The sequence below is a fragment of the Alosa sapidissima genome, chromosome 2, assembly GCF_018492685.1.
Source record: "Alosa sapidissima isolate fAloSap1 chromosome 2, fAloSap1.pri, whole genome shotgun sequence".
In the NCBI taxonomy this organism is placed as follows: Eukaryota; Metazoa; Chordata; class Actinopteri; order Clupeiformes; family Clupeidae; genus Alosa; species Alosa sapidissima.
The window spans coordinates 33049233-33075182 of record NC_055958.1 but is presented as its reverse complement, the minus strand read 5'-3'; the positions used below and the strand labels follow the sequence as shown (position 1 = coordinate 33075182).

The 25950-nt window shown below is 40.5% G+C and overlaps 1 protein-coding gene across 7 annotated transcripts in view; it reads right to left on the bottom strand.

The window, feature by feature from the left end:
• The window catches only part of LOC121687509 (inter-alpha-trypsin inhibitor heavy chain H3-like), an 88040-nt gene that overhangs the window by 41038 nt on the left and 21052 nt on the right, over positions 1 to 25950 (bottom strand). The window contains exons 15-26 of one of the 7 annotated variants that reach the window (XM_042066926.1): positions 25476 to 25508; positions 25253 to 25282; positions 25037 to 25081; positions 23033 to 23059; positions 22623 to 22655; positions 22211 to 22312; positions 22075 to 22093; positions 21666 to 21691; positions 21542 to 21579; positions 13723 to 13759; positions 13155 to 13229; positions 12699 to 12920 (exon numbers count right to left, since the gene is read on the bottom strand). In XM_042066926.1, the coding sequence (XP_041922860.1) occupies positions 12814 to 12920; positions 13155 to 13229; positions 13723 to 13759; positions 21542 to 21579; positions 21666 to 21691; positions 22075 to 22093; positions 22211 to 22312; positions 22623 to 22655; positions 23033 to 23059; positions 25037 to 25081; positions 25253 to 25282; positions 25476 to 25508 (572 nt within the window). In that variant the 3' untranslated portion in view covers positions 12699 to 12813. Of the gene's footprint in view, positions 1 to 12698; positions 12921 to 13154; positions 13233 to 13722; positions 13760 to 16060; positions 17560 to 18042; positions 19792 to 21541; positions 21580 to 21665; positions 21692 to 22074; positions 22094 to 22210; positions 22313 to 22622; positions 22656 to 23032; positions 23060 to 25036; positions 25082 to 25252; positions 25283 to 25475; positions 25509 to 25950 lie in introns of those variants that run through there. The other 6 variants (XM_042066929.1, XM_042066925.1, XM_042066928.1 and 3 more) reach the window with 6 other exon arrangements.

The window sequence follows — 25950 nt, the reverse complement described above, 5'->3', positions numbered from 1 at the left end:
CAATGTAGCTTATTCTATTGTGAGCATTCGAGTCATGGTTAACTGTCTGGAGACATCAACCATAAAGTTCCATATGTATAGAAAACACAGAATCAAATGAACAATATGTTGTTGCTAGTGTCAAGTGCACTGCATATCTGGTTATATTGGTTTATCATTTGGGCATATATAACACTAAAATAACTAGATGTACCGCAGAGCGGTACAAAATATGACCGCCGCCCAGTTCAGCACATGTTTTCCACAAAAATAAGTCACGCTGAAAGGCATATATGATTCTAACTGTCTCACTGAATTGCATTATGCACACTCAATTCTCAATTCTTTGGTATCTGCTAGACAACAAGTACCAAAACATGATTAGTTCATAGATTTCACATGTAATATACATTTTATACAACCCCACCCCTATCTTGCCTGTTCATAATTCTGAGAAATTCTTGAATTGTGTGCATGTGTGCGTGTACATGTTTATGTTTATGTGTGTGTGGGTGGGTGTGTGTGCGTGCATGTGCTTGTGTGTTTGCCTGTTTATATGCCTGTGTGTGTGCATGTGCATGCATGCGTATATACAGTATGTCTACTGTGTGAGTATGTGTCATACGTAGGATTACTGTGAATGTATGTGTGTGCGTGTGTATCTGTTTATGCACATGTGTGCATATGGAATGTGTTTACATAAATTATTTTATTGTAAGGCCCCCCATGAACGAAAGTCCACAAAACTTGGCATGCATTCGGAGGGTGTCATAATGATCCTACACTTTCAATTTCGTGCAGTTTTGACCATGTCAGCCAGAGATATTGTGATGAAAACACCTAATGTTTTGCTTTTTAATTCTTAACTAGGTGGCGCTATACATGAAATAAGTGGTAATGGGATAGGTTGACATGCCCCCTTAAGACCAACATACAAAAAAAGGTGGACCTCCTAGGCCCTACGGTTCTGGAGATATTCACAGAAAACTGTCTCCGGCCACCTACAGGCCAGTTGGTGTATAGTAACATAAATTAATTTATTGTGTGGCCCCCCATGAACGGAATTCCACAAAACTTGGCGTGCATACAGAGGGAGTCATAATGATCCTACACTTCCAATTTCGTGCAGTTTTGACTATGTTAGGTCACAGATACCTGCAATTACAACACCTCATTTTTACTTTTTGTGTTTAACTAGGTGGCGCTATACATGAAATGAGTGGTTATGGAATGGGTTGACATGGCCCTTTGAGATCAACATACAAAAAAAATGGTCCTCCTAAACCCTACGGTTTTCGAGATATTCACAGAAAACTGTGTCTGCCCTACCCTCCTTTCGGGGGGTCCAGTCCGGCTACAGATCAAAACGAAAAAAGGAGGTTCCATGCTATCCATGTGGGGTTACATGCCCACCAAGTTTTGTGTACCCCGGTCTTACAGTGTCCCGGGAATCCTTGACGGAAATTTGGACACGCGAAAAAGAAGAGAAAAAAAAAGAAATAAAGCGGCGCGGCGGTCATAATAATCATCATCATCATCATCATCATCTTTAGAGACAGAAAGAGAGGCTAACCTTCTTCTCGGCCCGTTCTGCTACAGCTGAAACAGTGTCATGTCCATTATGGTCATCCATGGAACAGAGCATACAGATTAACTTCTGATCTTTGCGACAAAACACCTCAATGATCCTGTTGTGCTGAGAGCAGATCTTCTCCTGTAGCTGTGAGGTAGCATTCACCAGCTTGTGCTTGCTAAAGCGAGGCACCTCATAGTGAGGCTGAATATGAACTTCACAATAGGAAACCAGGCATGATAGACATGACTTGATGGCTTTATGTTTCCTCCCAGTGCAGAAATCACACTCCACATCGCCTGGTTTGACATCAGAAGAAACTGTGACATCAGATCGGAATTCAGTCTTCTTCAGCTTCTCCAGCATATCAGTCAGCATTGTGTTTCTGCGTAGAACAGGTCTTGGAGTGAAGGTCTCCCTGCACTGGGGGCAGCTGTAAACACCCTTCTGGTCTTCTTGATCCCAGCAGCCTGTAATGCAGTTCAAACAGAAACTGTGTCCACAGGCAACGGTCACAGGGTCCTTCAGCGGATCCAGACATATAGAACAGCTGAACTCATCGTAAAATACAGAAGCACTGGCCATTTTTCCATCAGGTATACAGACACACACATACACAAGACTATAAGGAGAGTGACAATATTTGTTTTTAACTGGAGCTTGAAATACAGTATGTGGGAAGGAAGGAATGTACTGTAACTTCCTGTTACTGCACGTTAAAGGAACATTGTACAGCAAGTCAGAAGTTGATAAAGCTGTATTTTATTATATTAGAAGCCTTCCCACTACTTGACACTAAAAAGTAACCCCTCTAAACAAGTAATTAAATAGATAAATAATAAAACAGAAATTACATTAATATAAATTTGAATTAAATTTCGCTCAGTCACCCCTAAGGTTGCTCTAGGGTTAATATGAAAATCAGGTTCATCAGGATTCCTGGGTAGGCAACATGATGCACATGATAGCTATTGCGTCAGGTAAAAGGTTAAAAAGTGAAGGCCAATGAAATGAGGGAAGAACAAGCAAAAAAAAATCCTGTCCAGAACTTTGGTCCTCAACCTTGAGTGATAGCTGAGTGAGCTGACTCGTATTAACAAGAGCTCATTTAGGATTTTTAATAGTACTAGAACCATCATACTATTAGTACAGTACCATTATAGTTACCATTATAAATCCTAAATGAGCACTTGACTTGTTAACTCAAGTCAGCTCACTCAGCTATTACTCAAGGCTGTAGCCAAAGTGCCTGCATTGAGTGGTATAAAATACAAATTAATTTGAAGTGGATTAGTAGTTGTTTTGGTTTAAATACGGTTTACATGATAACATCCCAGATTTCACACTGGACACTGGAATGGAACTGGGCCCACATAATCTGGCACAGATCTGCCTAATGGACCGACTGATGGATCTGGTGCCAATAGGGGCTAACACTAGCCAGGAAAATCCAGACCCTGATAATCCAGAAAGATTAAGGGTCTGGCAAAGAGCAATGTAATGGCCTAACTCGAGGGATGGCAACAAACATGCATTTCGAAATCTGACTGCACGCAATTGGGTAACATTAGACCATGTTTACTCTGAATGATTTCGGATAACACTACAACTAATGTGTACTGTAGCGATGTCTTCTTCAGTTTAGCTGGTTCCCCGGAATGCAAGGGGGAAAAGTAACGTGCATCATTGCTCTTTGCCAGAGTATCTGGCAGAGACAATTCCATTGTGGTCTCGCGAGAACTCTGGATTTCCAGGGTAGGCTAACACTGGCCCAGCTCCTTAAGATACTCTGTATTACAGTCGTGGTCTGGATCTGCTTATCATTATGCAATATGGGTCTGCTTATTATGTGTGGTACAGACCCGTTTATCAGATCTCAGCCAGCTCTAAGGCTTCATTGTATGGATGTCCGTTTCCGCCACTTGGAAAAAAAAAAACTGCAGATATGAAGTCAAAATGATGGGATACAACCTCATAATTACGAGATACTAGTCTTAATTGTGGGAAAGAATTGCGAGCTGTTTGATTAATGATTAATTGCAGCTTTTCAAACTGTGATTAAAAAAATTGCCCTGGACAGCATCACACTAAGAGTAGGCCCAGACACTACACCAAATGTTCTCCCGCAACCACTGAAGAACATTTAAAGGTTCTTGATGTCTTATCCCAACTGATTGGGGAGATTTGAGCTCAAAATAGGATCAAAAGTGTTACCTTCTGGGAGGAGTCCCAAGCAGCAGCATCCTCCACCACAGTAGATAGATAGATAGATACTTTATTGATCCTCAAGGGGAAATTCAAGATGTATTCAGTAAAGGGCCAGTGCCCAAGGAGCCCCAGTCTGGTCTGAGGTCATTCTCCACTCCACACACCCAATCTCTGTCCCTCTCATTTCGGGTCTATTCTCTACTCTCCTGTCAATGCGGGAACTAAAAGCACAAAAAAGAATCTAAAAGATTAGGTGCTACCTTCAGCATCTCTGCGCTAGTTATCTCCATCTGCTCCAGTCCTTCAGTTTATTGTTCATGGTACAGTTCTTTGCAGTCTGTGTACTGGCCTCATGGCATGTCTTAGTTATCCAGCTCACCACACAATAAGACCCAGACACTAGGGGTGACGTTCAGATTTTCATCATGCCAATCCAGGCAAGACACTAGGAATTTCACAAAATCCACAAATGCATGTGGGTCATTCCACGTCAATTCAACCAGGGCCCACACACTTAGGTCTCAAAAAAATCTGAAATAATTATCAGGTGTACCTATGTTACCCAGGAGACACACTGTAAAATTATTTTTATGTAAGACCAATACTTTCTTTTTTTGTCTAAGTTCACAAGCCCACAGCGCAAGAACTAAACCATGTAGGAGGCTTACATTTTACATGCTGGTACATAAATAGGAAATATAGCAAAACACAAAAACTGCATGGTCATAGCTGTCCCTCAAAGTTGATCAAAATTTTATTGGAGTTTTTGGCTGGGCTCTGTTTAAGCCTTCAGAAGACATATTTTTACTCAACATAGGCTCTTGATTTATGTTCTTTATTGAGATAAGTAGAAACACTCTCACAAAAAGCAATGAACAGGAAATAGATTCCTTCAGGGTCTGAACAGCAGCCACACAAGTCTGAAAAATCATTTTGGTTCTCATTTTCAGAGCACCCAAACACCTTGTGGAAATATACAAAGATTTGTTTTATATATTTTTTTCTTTATGCTCCATTATCCCATCTATCCCATGATCCCTTCTTTTTAAAAACCCCAATTTGACTTGTCTTATGCAAATATATCTTTTTTTTATTTTCCACCCTGAACATGGGCAAAATGCACCATTGAGATCAATATGTATTGTATAGAGTTACCACAGGTTCTACACAACCACAGGTGGCACTGTGGTAACTCTGTGTAAAACATTGATCTCAATGGTGCATTTTGCCCATGTTCAGGGTGGAAAATAAAGATTTGCGTAAGACAAGTCACATTGGGGTTTTTAAAAAGAAGGGATCATGGAGAATAAAGAAAAATATAAAAAAATCTTTGTATATTCAATATGTTTTATATAGAGTTACCACAGTGCCACCTATGGTTGTGTAGAGTAACCTGTGGTAACTATAAAAAAAATCATATTGGTCTCCAAAGTAATGTCTAGAAGGCACAACGATTAGATAGATAGATAGATAGATAGATAGATAGATAGATAGATAGATAGATATAGATATAGATCGATACTTTATTGATCCCCAAGGGGGAAATTCAACAAAGTACCATAAAATTATGAGGTTGTTGCCAAAATACAGAGGTTGTACAGCCACAAAGCAGAGGTCGCAGTCACAGAGGTTGTATATTTACAGAACTTGCACAAAGGTCACAAAGAGATTGCAATGCACATTGTCTGGCAAAGGCCTACATAACAGAATAAAACAATCATTACAAATGCTTTATGCAACAAACAGTCCTATGATAATGTTTAAGACATTAATGTACAAAACCAATGGAAGAAAGTCCTGGTGAAGATTGCTGGTGTCCACGTGTGTAAAACTGGCACACTAATCATTGGTTGCAGCAGGCAAGTTTTCCCAGATATGACAGTATGCAGAAGACAGTACACAGGTAGACCATGGTTTGATATCAAGAATATGTTTCTGTAATTGAAGCTTTAGTAGAGTAAGGTTCAGTTGCAGTTTTGAAAACAAACGTTAAGGGTTGATTTAAGGACATGGGCCACTCTGAAGCAGTCAGAGGCAATTCTAAACGAGTCAAAAACCACTCTAGTTCATCCAAAACAAACCAGAAAAAGGGACTCAAAGTGCTAAATAAAGTGCCGGAATTATCCTTTAACTGGTTAAGTAAGGTTAACAAACAAATTTTACAGTGTAGCACAAACTTCAGCAATTCAAGAACTCATTTGTTTGTTTACTTTTCTACCTCAAAATTAAGTAACACTTATTTTATGCAAGTAATCTCAACAAAAGACAAAAACTGAATAGAACATTTTAAGTAAGGAAAGCTATTATGTTTTACAGTGCAGTCATTGAGAAGGGCAGCACATTCTCATTATCTTTTTAAAGTAAAGGGGTAGGTTATCAAGGTCACATAGTTAGTGGATTATTATCTTTTTAAAGGGGTAGGTTACAGTGTTGCGCGGTCTGCCTGAAATTAAGCGGTTGCCCGCGGTTATGAGTCATAAATAATATTTTAATGATATTCGGGTCATTTGCGGACGGGTCAGTTAAAATTAATTAAATATATATTTTCTAAAAATACTTAAAGTATCATGAGAAGGCTAGCATCAATATTTAACTCATAATTGGTTTTCAAAGATATCATTGGTTGAAGCAGGCTACTTGCCACTTGGTGGAGATGGTAGAGATGAGACAGTAAAGAAGCTGAAGACGCGAGAAGTTAAAATAACTAGATGTACCGCATAATGGTACAAAATATGACCGCCGCTCAGTCCTGTACATCCGTTCCGCGAAAATAAATCACACTTCAATTTGTCTCCATATTTTACTCCATCCCCCACTCTTGAAACTTTTGTGTATGCTTGTTTGGCATGCCTGAGTGTGTGTGTGCGGCTGCACAGAAAGTAGCCTACTGGTGCTGAAAAGGTGAATAGATTGTAGAATAGCCAAAGAAGATGTAGCATTGTTATAAAACCTTTAAAATCTCTAAACAATCACAAGTAGGGCAGTTCATCACAGTTCATCCATTGCAACTGGATTGATGAAAGGTCACTTACACCTGTAGGCTACATTGTATTTGGGAAAAGCAAAAGGTATCAGCATAATGTTATTTATTTATTTATTTTTTATGTATTTTTAAACAAAAACATCTCTGTCAGTTCCATGCCGTTTTCAACAGCTATCAAAAACAAAGGTCATTTTTGGATGGATGGATTTTTTGTGAATGTTTCTTCTTCTACATAAGATTTTAGTCATCTTTAGTTCATGTAATACTTTATTGTCAATGCACAAATTAAGTAACAGTAGTCTGAAACGTTATTGTTAATGCACAAATTAAGTAACAGTAGCCTAGTCTGAAACGAAATGCTGTTTTACATCTAACCAGTGGTGCAAATAACTGACATGTCCAAATGGGCCTTGATGAAATGCGTCGCTAGACTGTTCATACACATTTTAACGGGCCAAAGTTGAAGAGCTTTTGTCCGTTATTGTTCGTGCAAATATAGGCTGATGTTCCCATGTTCATGTTCCCTTGCATTGTTTAACTGAGGTCCATGGCTAGTCTGGCTTTCATCAGACCAAGCTCAATCTTTTAAGAAATCAAAAAATAAATAGCGGGCAGATCAGGCTGGGTTCACCCAGCCTAGTCCATAGGCACCCGATATTGTTTAATTTTCCGATTGAGATATACACGCTCTGGCTATTCTAAATGCAAAAATGCATCAGGGAGTTATGACAAAACGGTAACTAACAAACTAGATCCTAATAGAAAGCTGTTAGCTTCCCTAAGCTACAGGTAGGATTATAAGGTAGGCCTATTTACAACATAAATTGTCAATAGGCTATGCTGGCGACACAAATAAAATCTCCTTTGGAAACCAATGGCTTACGCCTTACAGTATCAAGCGGACTTAAATTGTCATATCGTGGCGAAAAGTTGTAATAACATTCACGCAGCTCCATGAGTCAAGGAAAGCGCGAATGAAGTAGCCACTTCTAAATGGGACCCACTACACAGTAGCTTAAGGTGTTTTGCTAAAGCAGCCATAATGAAATGAAGGCGTCATTGTTTGGATACTTCACACACACGTGCTTTTTAATTTCACAGACTACAACTACCAAGCTGTAATCAAAGCACATCGATTTCCCTCGCACACCCTGCACTCACTTAAAACAAAATAAACAGGCGTCTCAGTCTCACACATGTATAGGCAAAACTGTATCAGACCGGTGTAACGTTGGTAAATCTTCCATTGCACAGAATGATTTTGTAGCACGTGCAATAAATGACAGTCGAAAGATACAAACAGTGCTGCTATACATTTGCTTGGTATAACCGCATTTATAGTTTTCTACAAATGCAATCAATCAAATGCCTCCATCACTCAACCAACGCTAACGGTAACATTACCTAGGTCCTTATTGATATTACAAGATTAACGTACCTGCAGTAAAAACCAAGCATGTCCGATAAACATCCTCAGATTTATTTCGGCTTCAAGAAGAAATGGGAATTACACTTCATGTGAACATCGTCCTATCCTTATTAGATGTTCGCTGCGGTAAATTACAGTCCTTGTAGGAAGCGTCCATTGTTTTTTCCAACCCACTTTTAACTTCCAACAAAATTACGTCTCACTGCAACGATGCGCCATCTAGTGGACAAACGACTACTTCTCGCCAATACTGAAAATGCAGCCATGATGATGATGATGAATATTTATTTTGGCTTTCTTTTAATCCTACTGAATTTGTAATTATGTATCGGCCGTTCTAATACCGATAGTATGTGGGTGCCTGTGTGTGTGCATGTGTATATGTGTGCACCGCCATTTACAGGCCAATGAGTGTACAGTCACTAAATGTACACATAACCTAATTTTTTTAGACCCCCCCATGGATGAAATTCTACGAAACTTGGCATACCCCCAGAAAATGCCAGGTCAATCATACACATAACATTTGGTGCAGTTCTGAACATCTTAACTGAAGATAGGGGCGATTAAAGCAGAATAATATTGCATTTTCATTTTTTACCGGGGGGTGGGGGTGCAAATCACAAATGAGTGATTATGAGCCAGGTTGATGTGGGCCCTTGAGACCAACATACCATAAAAGATTCTTCATCCTCAGTGCCACGGTTCAGGTAGTTATTTAGGAAAAACTGTTTTTTTTTGCGGTTCAGGGTGCCCAGCACGGGGGGGGGGGGGGGGGGGTTGGTGGTGGTCCCCGGGGACGAAATGAAATTTTTCCGTAAAAGTCTAGTGGGGCTACATACCCACCAAATTTCATGTACCCCGGTGGTTCGGTGTCCCGGGTATCAATGACCAAAAATTCAGGGAGTAGATGACGGGAAAAAATCTTGAATTGTGTGCATGTGTGCGTGTACAAATTTATGTTTGTGTGTGGGTGTGTGTGTGTGTGTGTATGTGCGTGTTTGTGTGTTTGCCTGCGTATGTGTGTTTGTGCATGTGCATGCATGCGTACATATGTCTACTGTGTGAGTATGTGTCATACGTATGATTACTGTAAATGTATGTGTGTGCGTGTGTATCTGTTTATGCACATGTGTGCACATGGAATGGGTTAACATGACCCCTGGAGGCAAACATACGGAAAAAATTGGTCATCCTAGGCCCTACAGTTCTCAAGATATTCACAGAGAACTGTGTCTGCCCTACCCTCCTTTCGGGGGGTCCAGTCCAGTGGGGGGGGGGGGGGCTACAGATCAAAACGAAGAATGACGGTTCCATGCTATCCATGTGGGGGTACATGCCCACCAAGTTTTGTGTACCCCGGTCTTTCAGTGTCACGGGAATCCTTGTTGGTGTACGTCACTAAATGTACACATACATTATTTTATTGTAAGGCCCCCCATGAACGAAAGTACACAAAACTTGGCATGCATTCGGAGGGTGTCATAATGATCCTACACTTTTAATTTCGTGCAGTTTTGACCTTGTCAGCCAGAGATATTGTGATGAAAACACCTAATTTTTTGCTTTTTAATTTTTAACTAGGTGGCGCTATACATGAAATATGTGGTAATGGGATAGGTTGCCATGCCCCCTTAAGACCAACATACAAAAAAAAGGTGGACCTCCTAGGCCCTACGGTTCTCGAGATATTCACAGAAAACTGTCTCCGGCCACCTACAGGCCAGTTGGTGTATAGTAACATAAATTAATTTATTGTGTGGCCCCCCATGAACGGAATTCCACAAAACTTGGCGTGCATACAGAGGGTGTCATAATGATCCTACACTTCCAATTTCGTGCAGTTTTGACTATGTTAGGTCACAGATATCTTCAATTACAACACCTCATTTTTACTTTTTTGTGTTTAACTAGGTGGCGCTATACATGAAATGAGTGGTTATGGAATAGGTTGACATGGCCCCTTGAGATCAACATACAAAAAAAAAATGGTCCTCCTAAACCCTACGGTTTTCGAGATATTCACAGAAAACTGTGTCTGCCCTACCCTCCTTTCGGGGGGTCCAGTCCAGCGGGGGGGCTACAGATCAAAACGAAATACGATGGTTCCATGCTATCTATGTGGGGTTACATGCCCACCAAGTTTCGTGTACCCCGGTCTTTCAGTGTCCCGGGAATCATTGACGGAAATTTGGGCATGCGAAAAAGAAAAAAAAAAAAAAAAAAATCTGACTAAACCTCGCTGCGCGGCGGTCATAATTAAGACACCCCTTCAGGAAAAGCGATATAGGCTATGGGAATTATTTGGAAAAGTTGTTAAAGAAATTGACAGAAGTAAGTTAGAGGTCTGCACTCCCGCAGTAAACCCGCGGGACCCGTGGGTCCCGACGCAAAAGAGTTCGGCGCAGGACAACTTTTGAAAGCTCTTTGCGGGAGCAGGCGGGATGAGAGAGGTGCGTTCGCGGGTGCTGGACAAACCGATATGATTCACTGCACTCCCGCAAATTAAATATGTGCGTAAAATTAAATATGGAAATGAAAGTACTGTTCATAACTATAGTTTAGCTGGATGTTCTTTTAGGCAGCAATAAAAAACGGGGTTATATAGCCTATAGCCTATATTGTCGTTTACGTGGGTTCAATTTGTTCCTGCTGCTCATTGTCAAAACTCAAAAATCGAAAGCATGACAGAGGAAGAGGGCACCAGACTAGGCCTACTTCAGTTGTTAGCTTACATTCAGAACCAAGAAACTGACACCTGGAGTCTTTCTTTCTTACTAACCTTTATTAGTCCCCAAGGGGCAATTCGGTTTACAGCCAACCCATTCATGAAGGGGTTAAAAAGTGCATTAGCATACAATGTATAAATGGCTGTGTTTGACCCTGGACCTCAGAAAACACACTTGACCAACACCAGCAGATGACATGGCACCCCAAACCATCACTGACTGTGTGGAAACTTTATATTGGACTTTAAGCAACGTGGATTCTGTGCCTCTCCTCTCTTCCTCCAGACTCTCAAGTCAAGTCACTTTTTTTATAAATGTGCTATATAAATAAAGTGACTTCTCTTGACTGGGACCTTGATTTCCAAAGGAAATACAAAATTTACTTTAATCAGAGAACATAACTTTGGTCCACTCAGCAGCAGTCCAGTCCTTTTTGTCTTTAGCCCAGGCGAGACGCTTCTGATGCTGTCTCTTGTTCAAGAGTGGCTTGACACAAGGAATACGTCTGTGCGTGGTGGTTCTTGAAGCAAGACTGGAAGACTCCAGCTGCAGTCCACTCTTTGTGAATCTCCCCCACATTTTTGAATGAGCTTTGTTTCACAATCTTCTCCAGGGTGAAATTATCCCTATTGTATTTACACTTTTTTCTACCACATCTTTTCCTTCCCTTTGCCTAATGTGCTTGGACACAGAGCTCTGTGAACAGCCAGCCTCTTTAGTCATGACTTTTAGTGTCTTGCCCTCCTTGTGAAAGGTGTCAATGGTCGTCTTTTGGACAACTGTCATGTCAGCAGTCTTCCCCATGATTGTGTAGCCTACAGAACTAGACTGAGACCATTTAAAGTCCTTTGCAGGACAGGTGTTTTGAGTTAATTAGCTGATAGAGTGTGGCACCAGGTGTCTTCAATATTGAACCTTTTCACAATATTCTAGTTTTCTGAGATACTGAATTTGGGATTTTCAGTAGTTGTCAGTTATAATCATCAAAGTTAAAAGAAATAAACACTTGAAAATGTATCAGTCTGTGTGGAATGAATGTATAAATTATACAAGTTTCACTTTTTGAATGGAATTACTGAAATAAATCAACTTTTTCATGATATTCTAAATATATGACCACCTGTGGAGTATACTACGAAGCACGTTCGACATATCTAGGCTATGTAGACATATCGAGGCTTCACAAAGCCTTGACTCAGGGGTATACGTTAAGTGATACTACGATAGCAGTTATGTGATATATTTGTCAAACTAGGCTTTCAGCTCAGATCTGTGCACGTTCTCGGTGTTGGGATGACGTTTGCCAATCACACAAGACCGCCTATATTAAAAAAACAATTACTTCCGCATTTATAAGCGATAGTGTAATCTACACTGCGGTCATTTTTAGTGTCTAGCCTATAACATACAATAAATCGATTGTCATCAGATGTTGTATGGTATGCACACCCATAGTGGCATATTTGCACGCACAACACTATTAAAGCGCATTTGAAATCAAAAACGTTTGTAGAGGCCGAGCTCCACCTGTAAGATATAGGACAGAATCCTACACGAGATAACTTTTTTGTTTTTCAAGACAATTGATTGGTCAGTGGGCGGTAGATTACACAATTTGAGCTATAACTTAGCACATAACCTTCTCCCGACCAGGTTTAGTTGCGAGCATAAGATACCATGGTGATATAGCGATGCTAAAACAGATCCACTTTCGTGTCACAGCATACCCTGGCTTTGAGCGCAACATACCTCGCTAACCCACTAATCGAGATTCGTAGTATACCCCACTGTACATTGTTTCCTGACTGTTGATGCTGTTTATTGTCAGTTTGTAAAGTTTAGGCGAAGTAGGAAGTAACATTAGGAATCTCTGATCAATGTGATTGGGAAGGCTGGACCAATGATTTCAAAGTTAGTGCCCATCGCAATGCAAGTGTTGCAAATGTTTCCCAATCAAGAGCTGCCATATGGATATTTCCAGGCTACATAATCTGTAGCGTGCGACGGAATAGCCAACAACTGAAAACATAAGATGAAGACTTTATTCTTCACAATACAGGTCACACAGGCATCACACAGACGTTGTAATAAAATGAGTCTGTCACAGGCCTAAAAGACATTACAGTAGTTGCATACACTTTATGAAACAAGCAGGGCCTAAGAATATATTTATAAAAAAGTGAATGTAGTTCACAAAGAGCCTAATTCTCCAGACTAAATACATCACAGAAAGGTGTTAATTGTCTTTTTTACGTTGGCAACAACCATGGTTGTCGATCTCTTTGATATCTTGTGCATCCGGCTGTCCGTGTGTCCTTTCAACAGTGGCTGCTGGTGTGAAGGAAAATGACAAGAGATGGAATTTAACCTTGTGCTTTTGCTTTGACACTTGTGTTTCTGTTAGATCTCAAACCTTTTGAATTGATTCTTCTGTTAGAGCTTAACCTAGTTCTTAATGTCCTTATTATTTGATACCTCTGTTCCCGTAACTTGCGTACAGATGACAAATCATATAAATTGTAGACAATGGGCCCGAGTTTGGCAGTGATATAGGTAACAGGAAGCTACTTCAAGGCAGGGACTATGAAATAGGTGAGACGTCTGCTCTTATGATCTATCCATCAATTTTTTATTACTTTACTTCGGCCTGACTCAGTTAACTTTGTGCATCTGACTTGCACAGTCTGGACATGCACAGTCGGCAAAATACACTGTCAAACTCGCACCCAGTGTGTTAGACAGCAGGCATTTTCGATCCATAAAATAAAGTAATTTGGGTCTATATTTAAACCACACAAAAAGTCAAAGAGGCTATTCTCACCTGAGTTATCCATATATGTGACACCCTCTGCGCCCAGCTAGAAGAAAGACACACACACACACACGTTTTCTCCTATCACTGATCAGATATTTCATTTCAAAGGCTGAAAGAGAGAGAGCTCTGTGATCATGTATTTGTTAACTTTGGTATCACCAAGTTGAGGTAGTTAAAGGATTGTACAAGCAACCTTTGTGTACTGTAACTTTGACTTCTTTAGATCATGAAAAATATAAGGGATAATGTAAAGAATGCCAGTCTCAAATGCCGGAATCGAACCCAGGTTGCCAGCGTGCGGTGCAGGTGCCCCAGCCAGTTGCGCCACAGCAACTGCCGCCACTACCGTCTTTATCAGAAAATACCTTCCGATAGGGCAAACAGGACCCCAATGCACTAGCCTGGGTGCCAGTCCGAACTTAGTCCCGCCCACAATATTTGAAGTCGGGAAGTTCGGTCTGACATGATACAGTACATTTGAACATGCTACCATAGAACATATTTTCATATGCATTGATGAATTTATGGGAGGGCGAGGGAAAAGTAGCGAAAAATAGGGCAGCCACCGGTTAGCACTCTGGACTTGTAACCGGAGGGTTGCCAGTTCGAGCCCCGACCAGTGGGCCGCAGCTGAAGTGCCCTTGAGCAGGGCACCTAACCCCTCACTGCTCCCCGAGCGCCGCCGTTGAAGCGGGCAGCTCACTGCGCCGGGATTAGTGTGTGCTTCACCTCACTGTGTGCTGAGTGTGTTTCACTAATTCACCGATTGGGTTAAATGCAGAGACCAAATTTCCCTCACGGGATCAAAAAAGTATATATACTTATACTTATACTTAAGTGGGAGTAGGCTATCACGCAAACACAGCGGAGGAGAAGTGCTAATAGTGCATGAAAACAGTGCACTTCTGTTTTGCAGTGAAAAAGTTCAATCCAAATTCCGGTTAAATTCATCAATTAGGCTATAGAAACTTTAAAAGACAGTTGATTCAGTATTCAGAGAATCAGTTTTCTTCATTGTAGGCTACTATGTCAAAAGCAACTTTAACGTTTGTTTGCCTTTCTAATGCGCTATCCTTTGTTCACTTTCACGACATCCACTTCTCAATCAGCTAGATTAGGGTATTTTAAGGCATAGCCCTAGTCTATGTGCAGTAAATAGTTCAAGTATTTTTTTAAGTGGAGTAGAACTACTAGGGCTACTAATGTATATGTCGCTGCGTGTTGACATCTTATTATCATATAGCCTATGATCGCTAAACTTTGATTATTTTTAATGTCGCAATCGGTTATCTCCGTTCAGCAGTGCTTGTGGTTCAGCTGTGGGCACGCAATTGGTGGCAGTGACGGGTGGTGATGAGCGATGTTTACGTAGCCTAATGAAGTGACAGCTTAGTAAATTCCACGCAGTATGGCAAAGCAAAGCTGCATAGAAAAAAACTCAGTAGCCTATTAGCGCTTTTGTAGCCCAACCAGAGGCGATTCTAGAGTCTGTGGGGGCCCCAAGCAAAAATTCCAAGGGGGCCCTACCGACAAGTGTTATCACCATTATGTTATATCACCATTAGGTTATTAATTTAAATAATAAAAATACAAAAAGCGTATTATAAAAATTCTTATATTTTGACATGTATCTCACAAAATATCATTTTGAGTGCATGGTGTATGCACTCATAATGATTCTCTACAACATCTTTTTACTGCATTGCCATGAACAAAGTAGAAAAAAAGGGGTTTCTTTGTTGAACAAATTGGGATTGAATGTGAGCCTTGAATTCATTATGAACATGCTTTGCCATAGAGAAACACACGATAGCGTTGGATTATAAACATGCTTTGCCACAAAAACAGACAAAAATGTGTAAACGTGGGGTAAGTCCAGCTATATGAAGTTATTATTTTGCTGTCACTTCGTCTGTTTTATAACCCAGAAGGATGTACTTGATATCAAATGATAGCTCTGTGTCTCCTCTTTCATCTGACGTGCGTGGCATAGGCTATCTATCCGATCACGGGTCCGCGAGTAATTCAAACGAGAGTAATGGGTGTGCAGCGTTGGTTTGTGTACATGACGTTATTATTTTGCAGTTACTTCGTCTGTTTTTATAAGCCAGAAGGATCGATATTCATGGTACCAATGGATAGCCCTGTGTCTCCTCTTTCATCTGATATGCTTGCCATATCTATGCGATCACGGGTTCGCGAGTAATTCAAACGAGAGTAATGGGTGCGCAGGTGAACGCAGAGAAGTATATGATGCAATTTGATTTAATTTCATGATTTTCTTTTTTCATACTTGATCGTACAGACAAGTGCGTAGTATCGTTGGAAAGCCCCACTTCTGCTCTGTCACGCAATAAAAGTTTATCTCGCTGCAATGAACAGTTCCGGAGCAATGTAACAAAGAAGAAAGGGCGTGTTTTTTGATGCACTTTGCGTCAATCGGGTTCTAACAAATTAACGCGTATGCTTGGTCCTTACTGAATCGCGATTAACATGTTATGGCTGACAGCCCTAATAGCCTACAAACATAACGTTAACCATCTCCTTGCTTAACTAGTTGTAACTGCCGCTAGCTAGCTGAAGTTTACTGTCGTATAGATGTAGCAAACCATGTTCAATCTTTCTGCCAATTAACATTAGCCTACTATAACTTCATTGAGTAGGCTAAAATCCGATGTTGATCCGTCATCACTGCACCCTCGATTGACATTTACCATAGTAGCCTAAATATGTGCGGATTCTTTGAACTTTTTTGAACATAGATCCGCTGTTCATGAGGCCATATAGGGCCTACATATGTACTGTTTGTACAACAGGGCAGGAGCACGCAAAATACATCATTCAATCTCTATGGACGAAATTCTTGCTTGACCCACCGCAAACACGCTGAGACCAGGTCGGGGGCCCCCTAGCGGCTCGGGTCTCCAAGCAGTTGCTTGCCTTGCCTGTTTAGTCTGGTCAGTTTAGGGCAAATGGCTGCAAAAAATGATTAACATTTGAGCCAATGTTTTTCTGTTCATTTAGGGCCTAATAAACAAAAAAATGCAAGGAGCCCAAAAAATTAAGTGGGGGAAGGCCCTGAAATGGCGACGCCCACTTTTTAGACCCAGAATTCTGTATCTCGGCTCCTGAAGGTCACATAGAGTTGGTTTTGGGCTTAAAAGATGCAGAAACACCACATTTATATTAGTGTTATGAACAACCATAAGTCGTAAAACCTTTACTTTTTGAGATATTCACGAAAAAAACTATTTTTTGCATGGTGCACAGGCCACGTTTCATGTATCAGCTCCTGAAGGTTGTAGAGAATCATATTAAGTTTTTATTAGGTATGAATCTCATCTTATATCAATGTTATGAACCACCAAACTCCCTAAATGACCTTAATTTATTTTAAATATTGATGCAAAAAATTAATAAGAACTGTCGCAAAAATCTGTATTTTAGCTTTGAGAACCACCTAAATCTATGGAATTTATTCTGAGTTACCAAACTAACTTGGATGGATCAGATGAATCTGGGATAGAAGAAATGTAGTTGACCTCTACTGTTGAATTTTTGTTTGAAACTGTATTGTATTGTTTATCAGACTATATTTGTGTTTAACTTGTGTACTAAAAAATCAGTGTTCTGCTGAGGCCCCCAAAGTTCTGCTGTTCCCTGATTTGATGATCTCCATTTGACTGAACTGGCATGTGCTTGACATGGAAATGTCATGTAAATGTGTGCAACATTTTCATTTTTAAATCCACCACAGGAACTTAACAGATAGATTGATAGATATACGTTATTGATCCCCTAAGGGGAAATTCAAGGTCCCAACTTAAGACATCACAACATACACTACAGTCAAGTCAAGTCAAGTCGGCTTTTATTGTCAATTTCTTTACATGCACTGGTCATACAAAGAATTGAAATTTCGTTTCTTACTTTCCCATGCAGACATAGACATGCTTTAAATACAGACATAGACATACTATGGACATAGCCATAGACAATAAACATTAAATTAAAGTGCAAGACTGAAATATAGAACATGTATGTATCAAAATAGAAATATAGGACATATATATAAAAAAAAAAAATAGAGGTAGTTGTGTTGTATATTTCTATAGTCTTAACAGTTACATGAAGTTTAAACTTGTGCTTGTGTGACCTGTATATTTACATTGATATGCAGTATGCAGTAATTCAAGTATATCAGGCTTGATGTGAAGCAGCAACACGTTTGGCTGCGCAGTCACAGTGCAGTTCCACATGGCGGTGTTGGGGGGGGGGGGGGGTTTGGTAGACAGGATCCTAGTTTCCTAGGTTCCTGGTTGGCTGGTGGGTGGGGGGGGCTGTCAGTGATGGGAGAGTGGGTAGAGTGTTCAACATACAACATAAACAGGATGATAAAATAACAACTCCACTAATAAGGACAGTAAAAGATACTAAATCAAGGATCCACATGAATATACGAAGGATGTATAAGCATGAATCTCTTGCGTAACAGGGCAGGGACTGACCCTGTGTTTCAGTGGTAAGGTGCTCTATGAGGTGTGTGTCATGGTGATAGTGCAAATAGGTCCAACAGTGGAGGGATAGTCAAGAGACCAGCATTAAATATGGACAATATCAGAGATAAATGTAAGCATAGTAATATAAGAATTATAGCAGCAGTGCAAGGATAGGTTTGAAGTGATAGGATATCAGCCATTGGTCAAGTATGAAGTTAGACCACAGTCCACAGTGGAGGGAGGGGTTGTGCATGTGGGCTAGTATAGCCTGTAAACAGTGTAGACAGTGTAAGCAGTAACGTGGGTGAGTGGACAGTCCGTACACAACATTGTTATAGGAGGCCATAAAAGTGTAGAAGAGGCTGGAGAGGCAGATAGACTAAGCAGAGAAGTCGATCTCTTCACTTCCCTTTCTTGAAGCATTGAAGAGTAGTATGTCCCTGGGGACAAATGAGTTCCTCAGTCTGTCAGTTTCCCTCAAGGTGTCAGGGAAGGCATTCCACAGACGTGGGGCAGCAGCAAGGTGTCACGTCCCTGACACCTTGTGGGCACCACAATCCATTTCCACAAGACATTTCTTTTTAGCAAAGCTTTTGGTCCCCTTTAGATGTTTTTTTAAAACCTTTTCTTTTTTTCTTAAACTGCTCGCCTTTTTATGTGTGTGTTTTTAAGCTGTAGCACTTTGAGATCTTCTGATGAAAAGTGCATTATAAATAAAATGTATGATTATTATTATTTAGTTGTGCATGCCAGTGAGCGTAGTCTCCAACTGGTCAAGCTCTTCTGCTTTATGATAGTGCTGTGGAGTGGATGACAGTCATTGTCTAAGATTAGTTTGTTCAGGGTCCTTTTGTCTGATATTGAAGTGATGCACTCCAGTTCAGCTCCCACAACAGAGCCAGCTTTCCTTACCAGCCTGTCCAGTCGCCCAGCATCCTTCTTCTTAGTGCTTCCTCCCCATACAACAGCATAGCAGAGGCAATGGCAACAACAGAGTCAGACTGGTAAGACATCCAGAGGAGGAGCTTGCTGCAGACATTGAAGGACCACAGCCTCCTCAGGAAGTACAGCCTGCTCTGCCCTTTTCTGTAGAGTGCTTCAGTGTTGAATGACCAGTCCAGTTCATTGTCCAGGTGTAGATATTTGTAAGTGTTTACCACCTCCACATTGACCCCCTCAATGGTGACTGGCAGCAGAGCAGGCTTAGACCTCCAGAAATCCACCACGATCTCCTTGGTCTTAGCAGTGTTGAGTTGTAGGTGGTTAAGTTTGCACCATTCCTCCACCAGGCTCCTGTATTCCTCCTCTTGACCATCCCTGATACACCCCACAATTGCAGTATTATCCAAAAACTTCTGCAAGTGGCATGACTCTGTGTTGTAGCAGAAGTCAGACGTGTACAGGGTGAACCGGACAGGAGAAAGCACAGTTCCCTGTGGAGCTCCGGTGCTGCTGATCACAGTGTCAGAGAGGCAGTTCTTCAGTCTGACGAACTGTGGCCGCTCGGTCAGGTAGTCTGTCAATCCAGGATACTAGTTTAGCATCCACACCCATCTGCAGGAGCTCGTCACCCAGTCTGAGGGGTTGGATGGTGTTAAAAACACTAGAGACGTCAAAGAACATGATTCTCACAGCACTTTTCCCCTTGACCAGGTGAGAATGCGTCCTGTGTAAGAGATACTGTATGTGATGGCATCGTCCACGCCCACTTTCTCCTAGTATGCAAACTGTAGCGGGTCTAGTGCATGGCGTACCTGGGGTCTTAGTATGCACAAGACCAGGCGCTCCATGGTCTCCATCACATGTGATAACTGCGGTCACCTTACAAAAACCTATAATTTTTGGAATTTCACTTTGTTTACATTGTTGTGGAAGGTTGTTGGGGTCCTCATCTTCTAACAAAGAGCCTTAATCAACTTAAGCACTAGTATGCCCCATGAGTAGATTTAGAGCTTTTTCCCAAACAAACTGCATGGCTTTTATGAGCAGATTTACAGAAAAAGGTGGCTTGGGCGCTGATTGATTCAGTGATAAAAAGGTTTTTCACAAATATCTCAGAAATGAAAAGTTTTAGGGCCTATATTCTTCATAACACTAATATAAATGTGGCATTTCCGCATCTTTTAAGCCGAAAACCAACTCTCTGCGACCTTCAGGAGCCGAGATACAGAATTCCAGGTCTAAAAAGTGGGCGTGGCCGTTTCAGGGCCTTCCCCCACCTAATTTTTTGGGCTCCTTGCATTTTTTTCTTTATTTGGCCCTAAATGAACAGAAAAACACTGGCTCAAATGTTAATCATAATTTGCAGCCTTGACCCCATTTTTGCCCCAAACTGACCAGACTAGTTGACAAGGTGCGCCTCTGAGCCCAACATCCAGCCCTGAGTGTTGGCCTGGTTGCTAGCTTTTTCAAACTTTGCAAACTCAGCTGACTGTTGTTACAATTGTGGTGCACGAGTGTGAGTGCCGGTCATGGCCGATCATGTGAAAATCGGCCAATTCCGGTCACCAGCCAATCTGTCGGTGCATCTCTACTGAAAACGGTTATTTCTGAAAACTTTGGCCAAAGTTGAGATGTGGGAGGCCAACTTGGAGTGAATATACAAACAGGGGGAATTCTTTCTCTACTCGCAGCTGAGTAGCCTGGTAGGTCGATACACACAGTGCGTGCGGCAGTACACTATGCAGGTGCCACTGAATCGTGCTCTCTCGACAACCACGCTGTCATCTTAAATAGTCTCAAGGGCAAGGGGGTAGCAACAGGACAACAGTACAGAGACTGACAAGTCCGATGGTAGAGCTAATGTTATGAGATTGTTAAAATACGGGATATTTATGGGAAAATATTGAAACGGGAAGACAGCGGGGAAAAAAGTTAAAATATGTGAGAAACCCGGAAAAAACGGGAGGGTTGACAGCTATGAAACAGTAACAAATTAATGTAAAGAGTCATATCGTGTGGTGTTATTTTTTCATTTTGGCAAGTAGCTGGTGCATCGGTAGCCTAACGTAGTCATACTCAATTCTAGTCAGAATATGAGTCTGATACTCTAAGAATCAAACATTCTTTAGAAGACATGTGTGACCGGACTACTTGTGGAGTGACATGATAGACGTGAATAAGAAGTATAAAACCCATTTTCCTTGACAGCGGTGTGTTATACTTTACTTAACAACGGTCTGTTATCAAGAAATATCAGACCTCGGAAAGTTGGGAAGGCCCATTCAAGTGAATGGAGCTTTCTGCAGCATTGTTAAGAGCCATGTAATAAGAGACGTATCATTTGGCACTTAATTTTTGAATGGAATCTATTCATTAATACTTACATTTTTACAACTTCCAGGATTGATACTGGGAGAGTCACCTGTAAATGGAGCAAGTGATGAGAGTGAATCGGCTATAAATGAAGAGTGAAAAGGATTTGAGAGGAGAGTTTGAAAATGTACTAACCGTTATCATGGTTGGCATGTGATGGTCTGAGCGAGATATGGAAAGAAAAAAATAATGTGATATTTTGCAGTAGTTTCAGGGCCTCTTTGTGATATGTGTGGTGCTGCTTCTTGGTGAGTTTGATGTGTGGTGCTGCCTCTTGGGGAGTTTGATATATGTGATGCTGCCCTGGTGAGTTTGATATGTGTGGTGCTGCCCTGGTGAGTTTGATATGTGTGGTGCTGTCTCTTGGGGAGTTTGATATATGTGATGCTGCCCTGGTGAGTTTGATATGTGTGGTGCCTCTTGGTGAGTTTGATATGTGTGGTGCTGCCCTGGTGAGTTTGATATGTGTGGTGCCTCTTGGTGAGTTTGATATGTGTGGTGCTGCCCTGGTGAGTTTGATATGTGTGGTGCTGCTTTGTCTTACCTTGAGTGTTTACGTCCCTCTGTGTGAAAGAGTGACAAATAAATATTTGACAAACTCAAATTCACTTCACTAACCACATTCACCAATTATTTATGCAAAACATAATGAAAGTAAAGCTGCCCTTAGACAAACTTACTGAAACCAAGAATTGAGGCTATGAGGAGTCCCACGAACAGACACACTCCAAATCCCAACAGAACACTCAACAACTGCCCATAAGCACTGCCAATTGTATCACCTACAAAGAAAAGGTTGTTTAAGGCATGTATTTAAATGGCATTAATATATTGTATATGCCATTTATGCAGAATTTTGTAATATCTGCATGAAAATGAATTGCTATGTAAAGCAAATATGAAGGCAATGTTATGTGCAATGGAAGCAAAGCCATTAAAATGTTATAAATGGCAAACTTGACATAGAAACATCTACTGAGCCATGACTTAAAGAAGACTTATAACACATAGAAAACTTCACACACAGTCCACAAAAGATTTGATTGATTGAGCATCCCTAAGGACCACAAAAAAATCAGAATGGGCCTTTACTTGTCGTAACGTGTACTGAATCGTGAGAATGTCCTGTAGAAAAAGGAAGACGGTGTGAGAGGAGGGGCAGGGGTTAAATAATGGTCAAGGAAAGTGAGAAGTTAAAGTGCATGTAATCCACATTCTTACAAATGGATTTGAATATAGGGTTCAGTGTCTGTGTGTGTGTGTGTTTGTGAGTGTGTGTTTGTCTCAAAACAAAAAGATAATTCAAAAATGCCATACATAGCCTGCAAACATCAAAGCATCCATCAGTAATTACAACAATTAATCTAAAGCACTAATCTCTACAATCCTTCAATGAATAGTTATGGTTTTCATTTGGCATAATATAATACCTCATCCTTATTTCCATTATATATTAATCATTCATTAATTATTGTGTGCATTTGACACTGTAGTTGACGTACTTGATTTCAGAAAGGATATGACTGGATCTATGGAAAATATAGACAAACTTTAGATATACAAAAAACTGATAATATTACCAATGCATAGATCATAACAAGTTTACAAATAATGCTACCAGGACTTTTCCTGGTTCCCTGTGTGTTGTAAAGTCCGACAATTAAATTCATACATAGACCTGGAAAAAACCTCCACACATGGAAAGCACAAATTGTTTTTTTTTACCATAACCTTCAAACACGTCTTCCATCCCTTACGGAACAAAAATATATTGCCTTATATTGGAAAATATCATGTGATATATTAAGCAATATATTCCCATATATGGAATTTAATACTTATATTAAATATTGATCTCACACAATTATATGAGATCATATACCTCAATGGACAAGAACATACAGTACGTTATGGCTACAGTTTTCCCATCAGCCGGCCGACGACTCTCTAGATTAGTCAGAGTGGCTGTGAGACATAGGCTATGACCAGCCTTTGGGTTTATCGCAAATTACTGACATTTAATTATTGGTTAAATATAAGTCCAACCAATATTTATACCACTCGCTCACTCTCTACTGTATATCTCAGTTATGGTTACCCTGCACACTCGTCTCTCCCATCAATCTACTGATTTTGTGTAGCCAATCTTAATTTAATTCTTCTTATTCAGGCGTTACAGAGCTTTCAAGGTCACAAATAAAAAAACAATGATTTAATTTGTTTGTTCTTAAATTAAAGTAGAATGGGGCAAAGCCTCCTGGGAATGGGGAATGCCTTTATCCAATGAACCGACCCAAAATATGTCAGCAGTGCCAACGAGGCTTCAGCTGGAGATGTCGGTACGGAGAGCTTATGCCCTTTACCCGCCCTGTATTTTTTATTTTTTTTGTCAAAACAACTTAAAAATGTAAGCCAACCAGCTGCCAAAGGATTTTTAGTAAACTCAACTTAGAAGAGCAAGTCGCCATCATGGTTATAAGTTATCTCTTACGAAAAGTAAAAAATGTTGCGTGGCTCACGCCTGTCAGGGTGCGTTTGTAAATTCAACCTGACACTCTGAAAATAGAATAACACACGGTTAAAAAGTTTCAATATAAGCTACTCGGAGTGCTCGGAGTGGACATTTATGAACGCACCAATAACCTGCACAGGAGTTCCTGCACCAGTAATCCCAATGTTAAGCCTAATGTTAAAAATGTCTCGGTCTCTGAAACACAAAATTGATGATAAAAACCAGCAGTTCCAGTCGGAGTGGACTGACAAGTAGCCTATTGTTTAGGCATTGCTGTCAACATCAAGTAATAAACCGAAGTATTAACTGTGCAATGAATGCATTTCGGTAATGAAGGAATTTACTGTTAAATGGCACTACTAGTCAAAGGAGTAAAGTAGCCTAGCCCTCGGTCACTTTTGTACGGAACAAGAGAGAGCTATGATAACATCCCTTCGTAGCCTGGACATTGGCCTGCCCCTCTCCCGACGCAAGAGACCTTTTACAGAGGCTCTTTTCACCTTTATCACCTGATTGAGGCATTACAATGCTGCTTATTGTTTGTCAGTACGTTTTCCTTTGGTTTGTTTTACAAATATTAAATATGATACAAGTTGGATGTTAATGATAGTTGATTTGGGCATTAAAATTCTGCTAATTTGTCAGGATACAGTTTCACTGGTGTCCTTTAAAAATATGATCTATGACAGAAGTTGGGTATGAATGTTATTCCGTCCCATGACACTGTTTTACTGGTTCATTTGACAAATAATTTGGACCTGCTCTATAAGCACCTTATGTCTGTTTGGAATTGTTTTGAAAGCCTATTGATGCATCTCAGAATAATGTCCACCACATCCAGTGTTTAAGAGTATATTTAACTGAACTTATTAAATGTAGCTGGATATTCATGAACGCATGTTTCTTATAGCCACAATAGTGTCATTTTAGCAACACCATATTTTGGGTGACCCACGAAAACCTAGTAGTTTTCCTGCCTGGCCCACTTTTTTACCATAACCTTCTTCGTCCTCTTCCTCCACATCCATGTCCGCCTCATCTGGAGAAAAAGGAAAATATAGACAAACTTTAGATATACCATTATTATGCCAAATGAAAACCTTTCATTGGTAATACTTTCATTTGGCATAATAACACCTCATCCTTTTTTCCATTATATATTAATCATTAATTAATTATTGTGTGCATTTGACACTGTAGTTGACGTGACCTGGTTTCTGAAAGGCTTCGACTGCATATACTGTATGGAAAATATAGACAAACTTTAGATATACAAAAAGCTGATAGTACCAATGCATAGATCATGACAATTTAACAAATAATGCTACCAGGACTTTCACTGGTTCCCTGTGTGTTGTAAAGTCCGGCAATTAAAATCATACATAGACCTGGAAAAAACCTCCACACATGGAAAGCACAAAATGTTTTTTTACCATCATCTTCGAACTGCTCTAAAAAGCCCCAATCTAGAAAAAAAAGGGGAACATCTGAGAGGAGGCAGTGGGATTAACACATGGAAAGAGAAAGTTTAAAGTACATGTTCACACTGTGACAATGCGCACACTATATTGCCAAAAGTATTTGTTCACCTGCCTTGACTCACATATAAACCTAAGTGACATGCCATTCTTAATCCATAGGGTTTAATATGACGTCGGTCCACCCTTTGCAGCTATAGCAGCTTCAACTCTTCTGCGAAAGCTTTCCACAAGGTTTAGGAGTGCGTTTATGGGAATTTTTGACCATTCTTCCAGAAGCACATTTGTGAGGTCACACGCTGATGTTAGACGAGGAGACTGGCTCTCAGCCTCCGGTCTAATTCATCCCAAAGGTGTTCTATTGGGTTGAGGTCAGGACTCTGTGCAGGCCAGTCAAGTTCATCCACACCAAACTCTGTCATCCATGTCT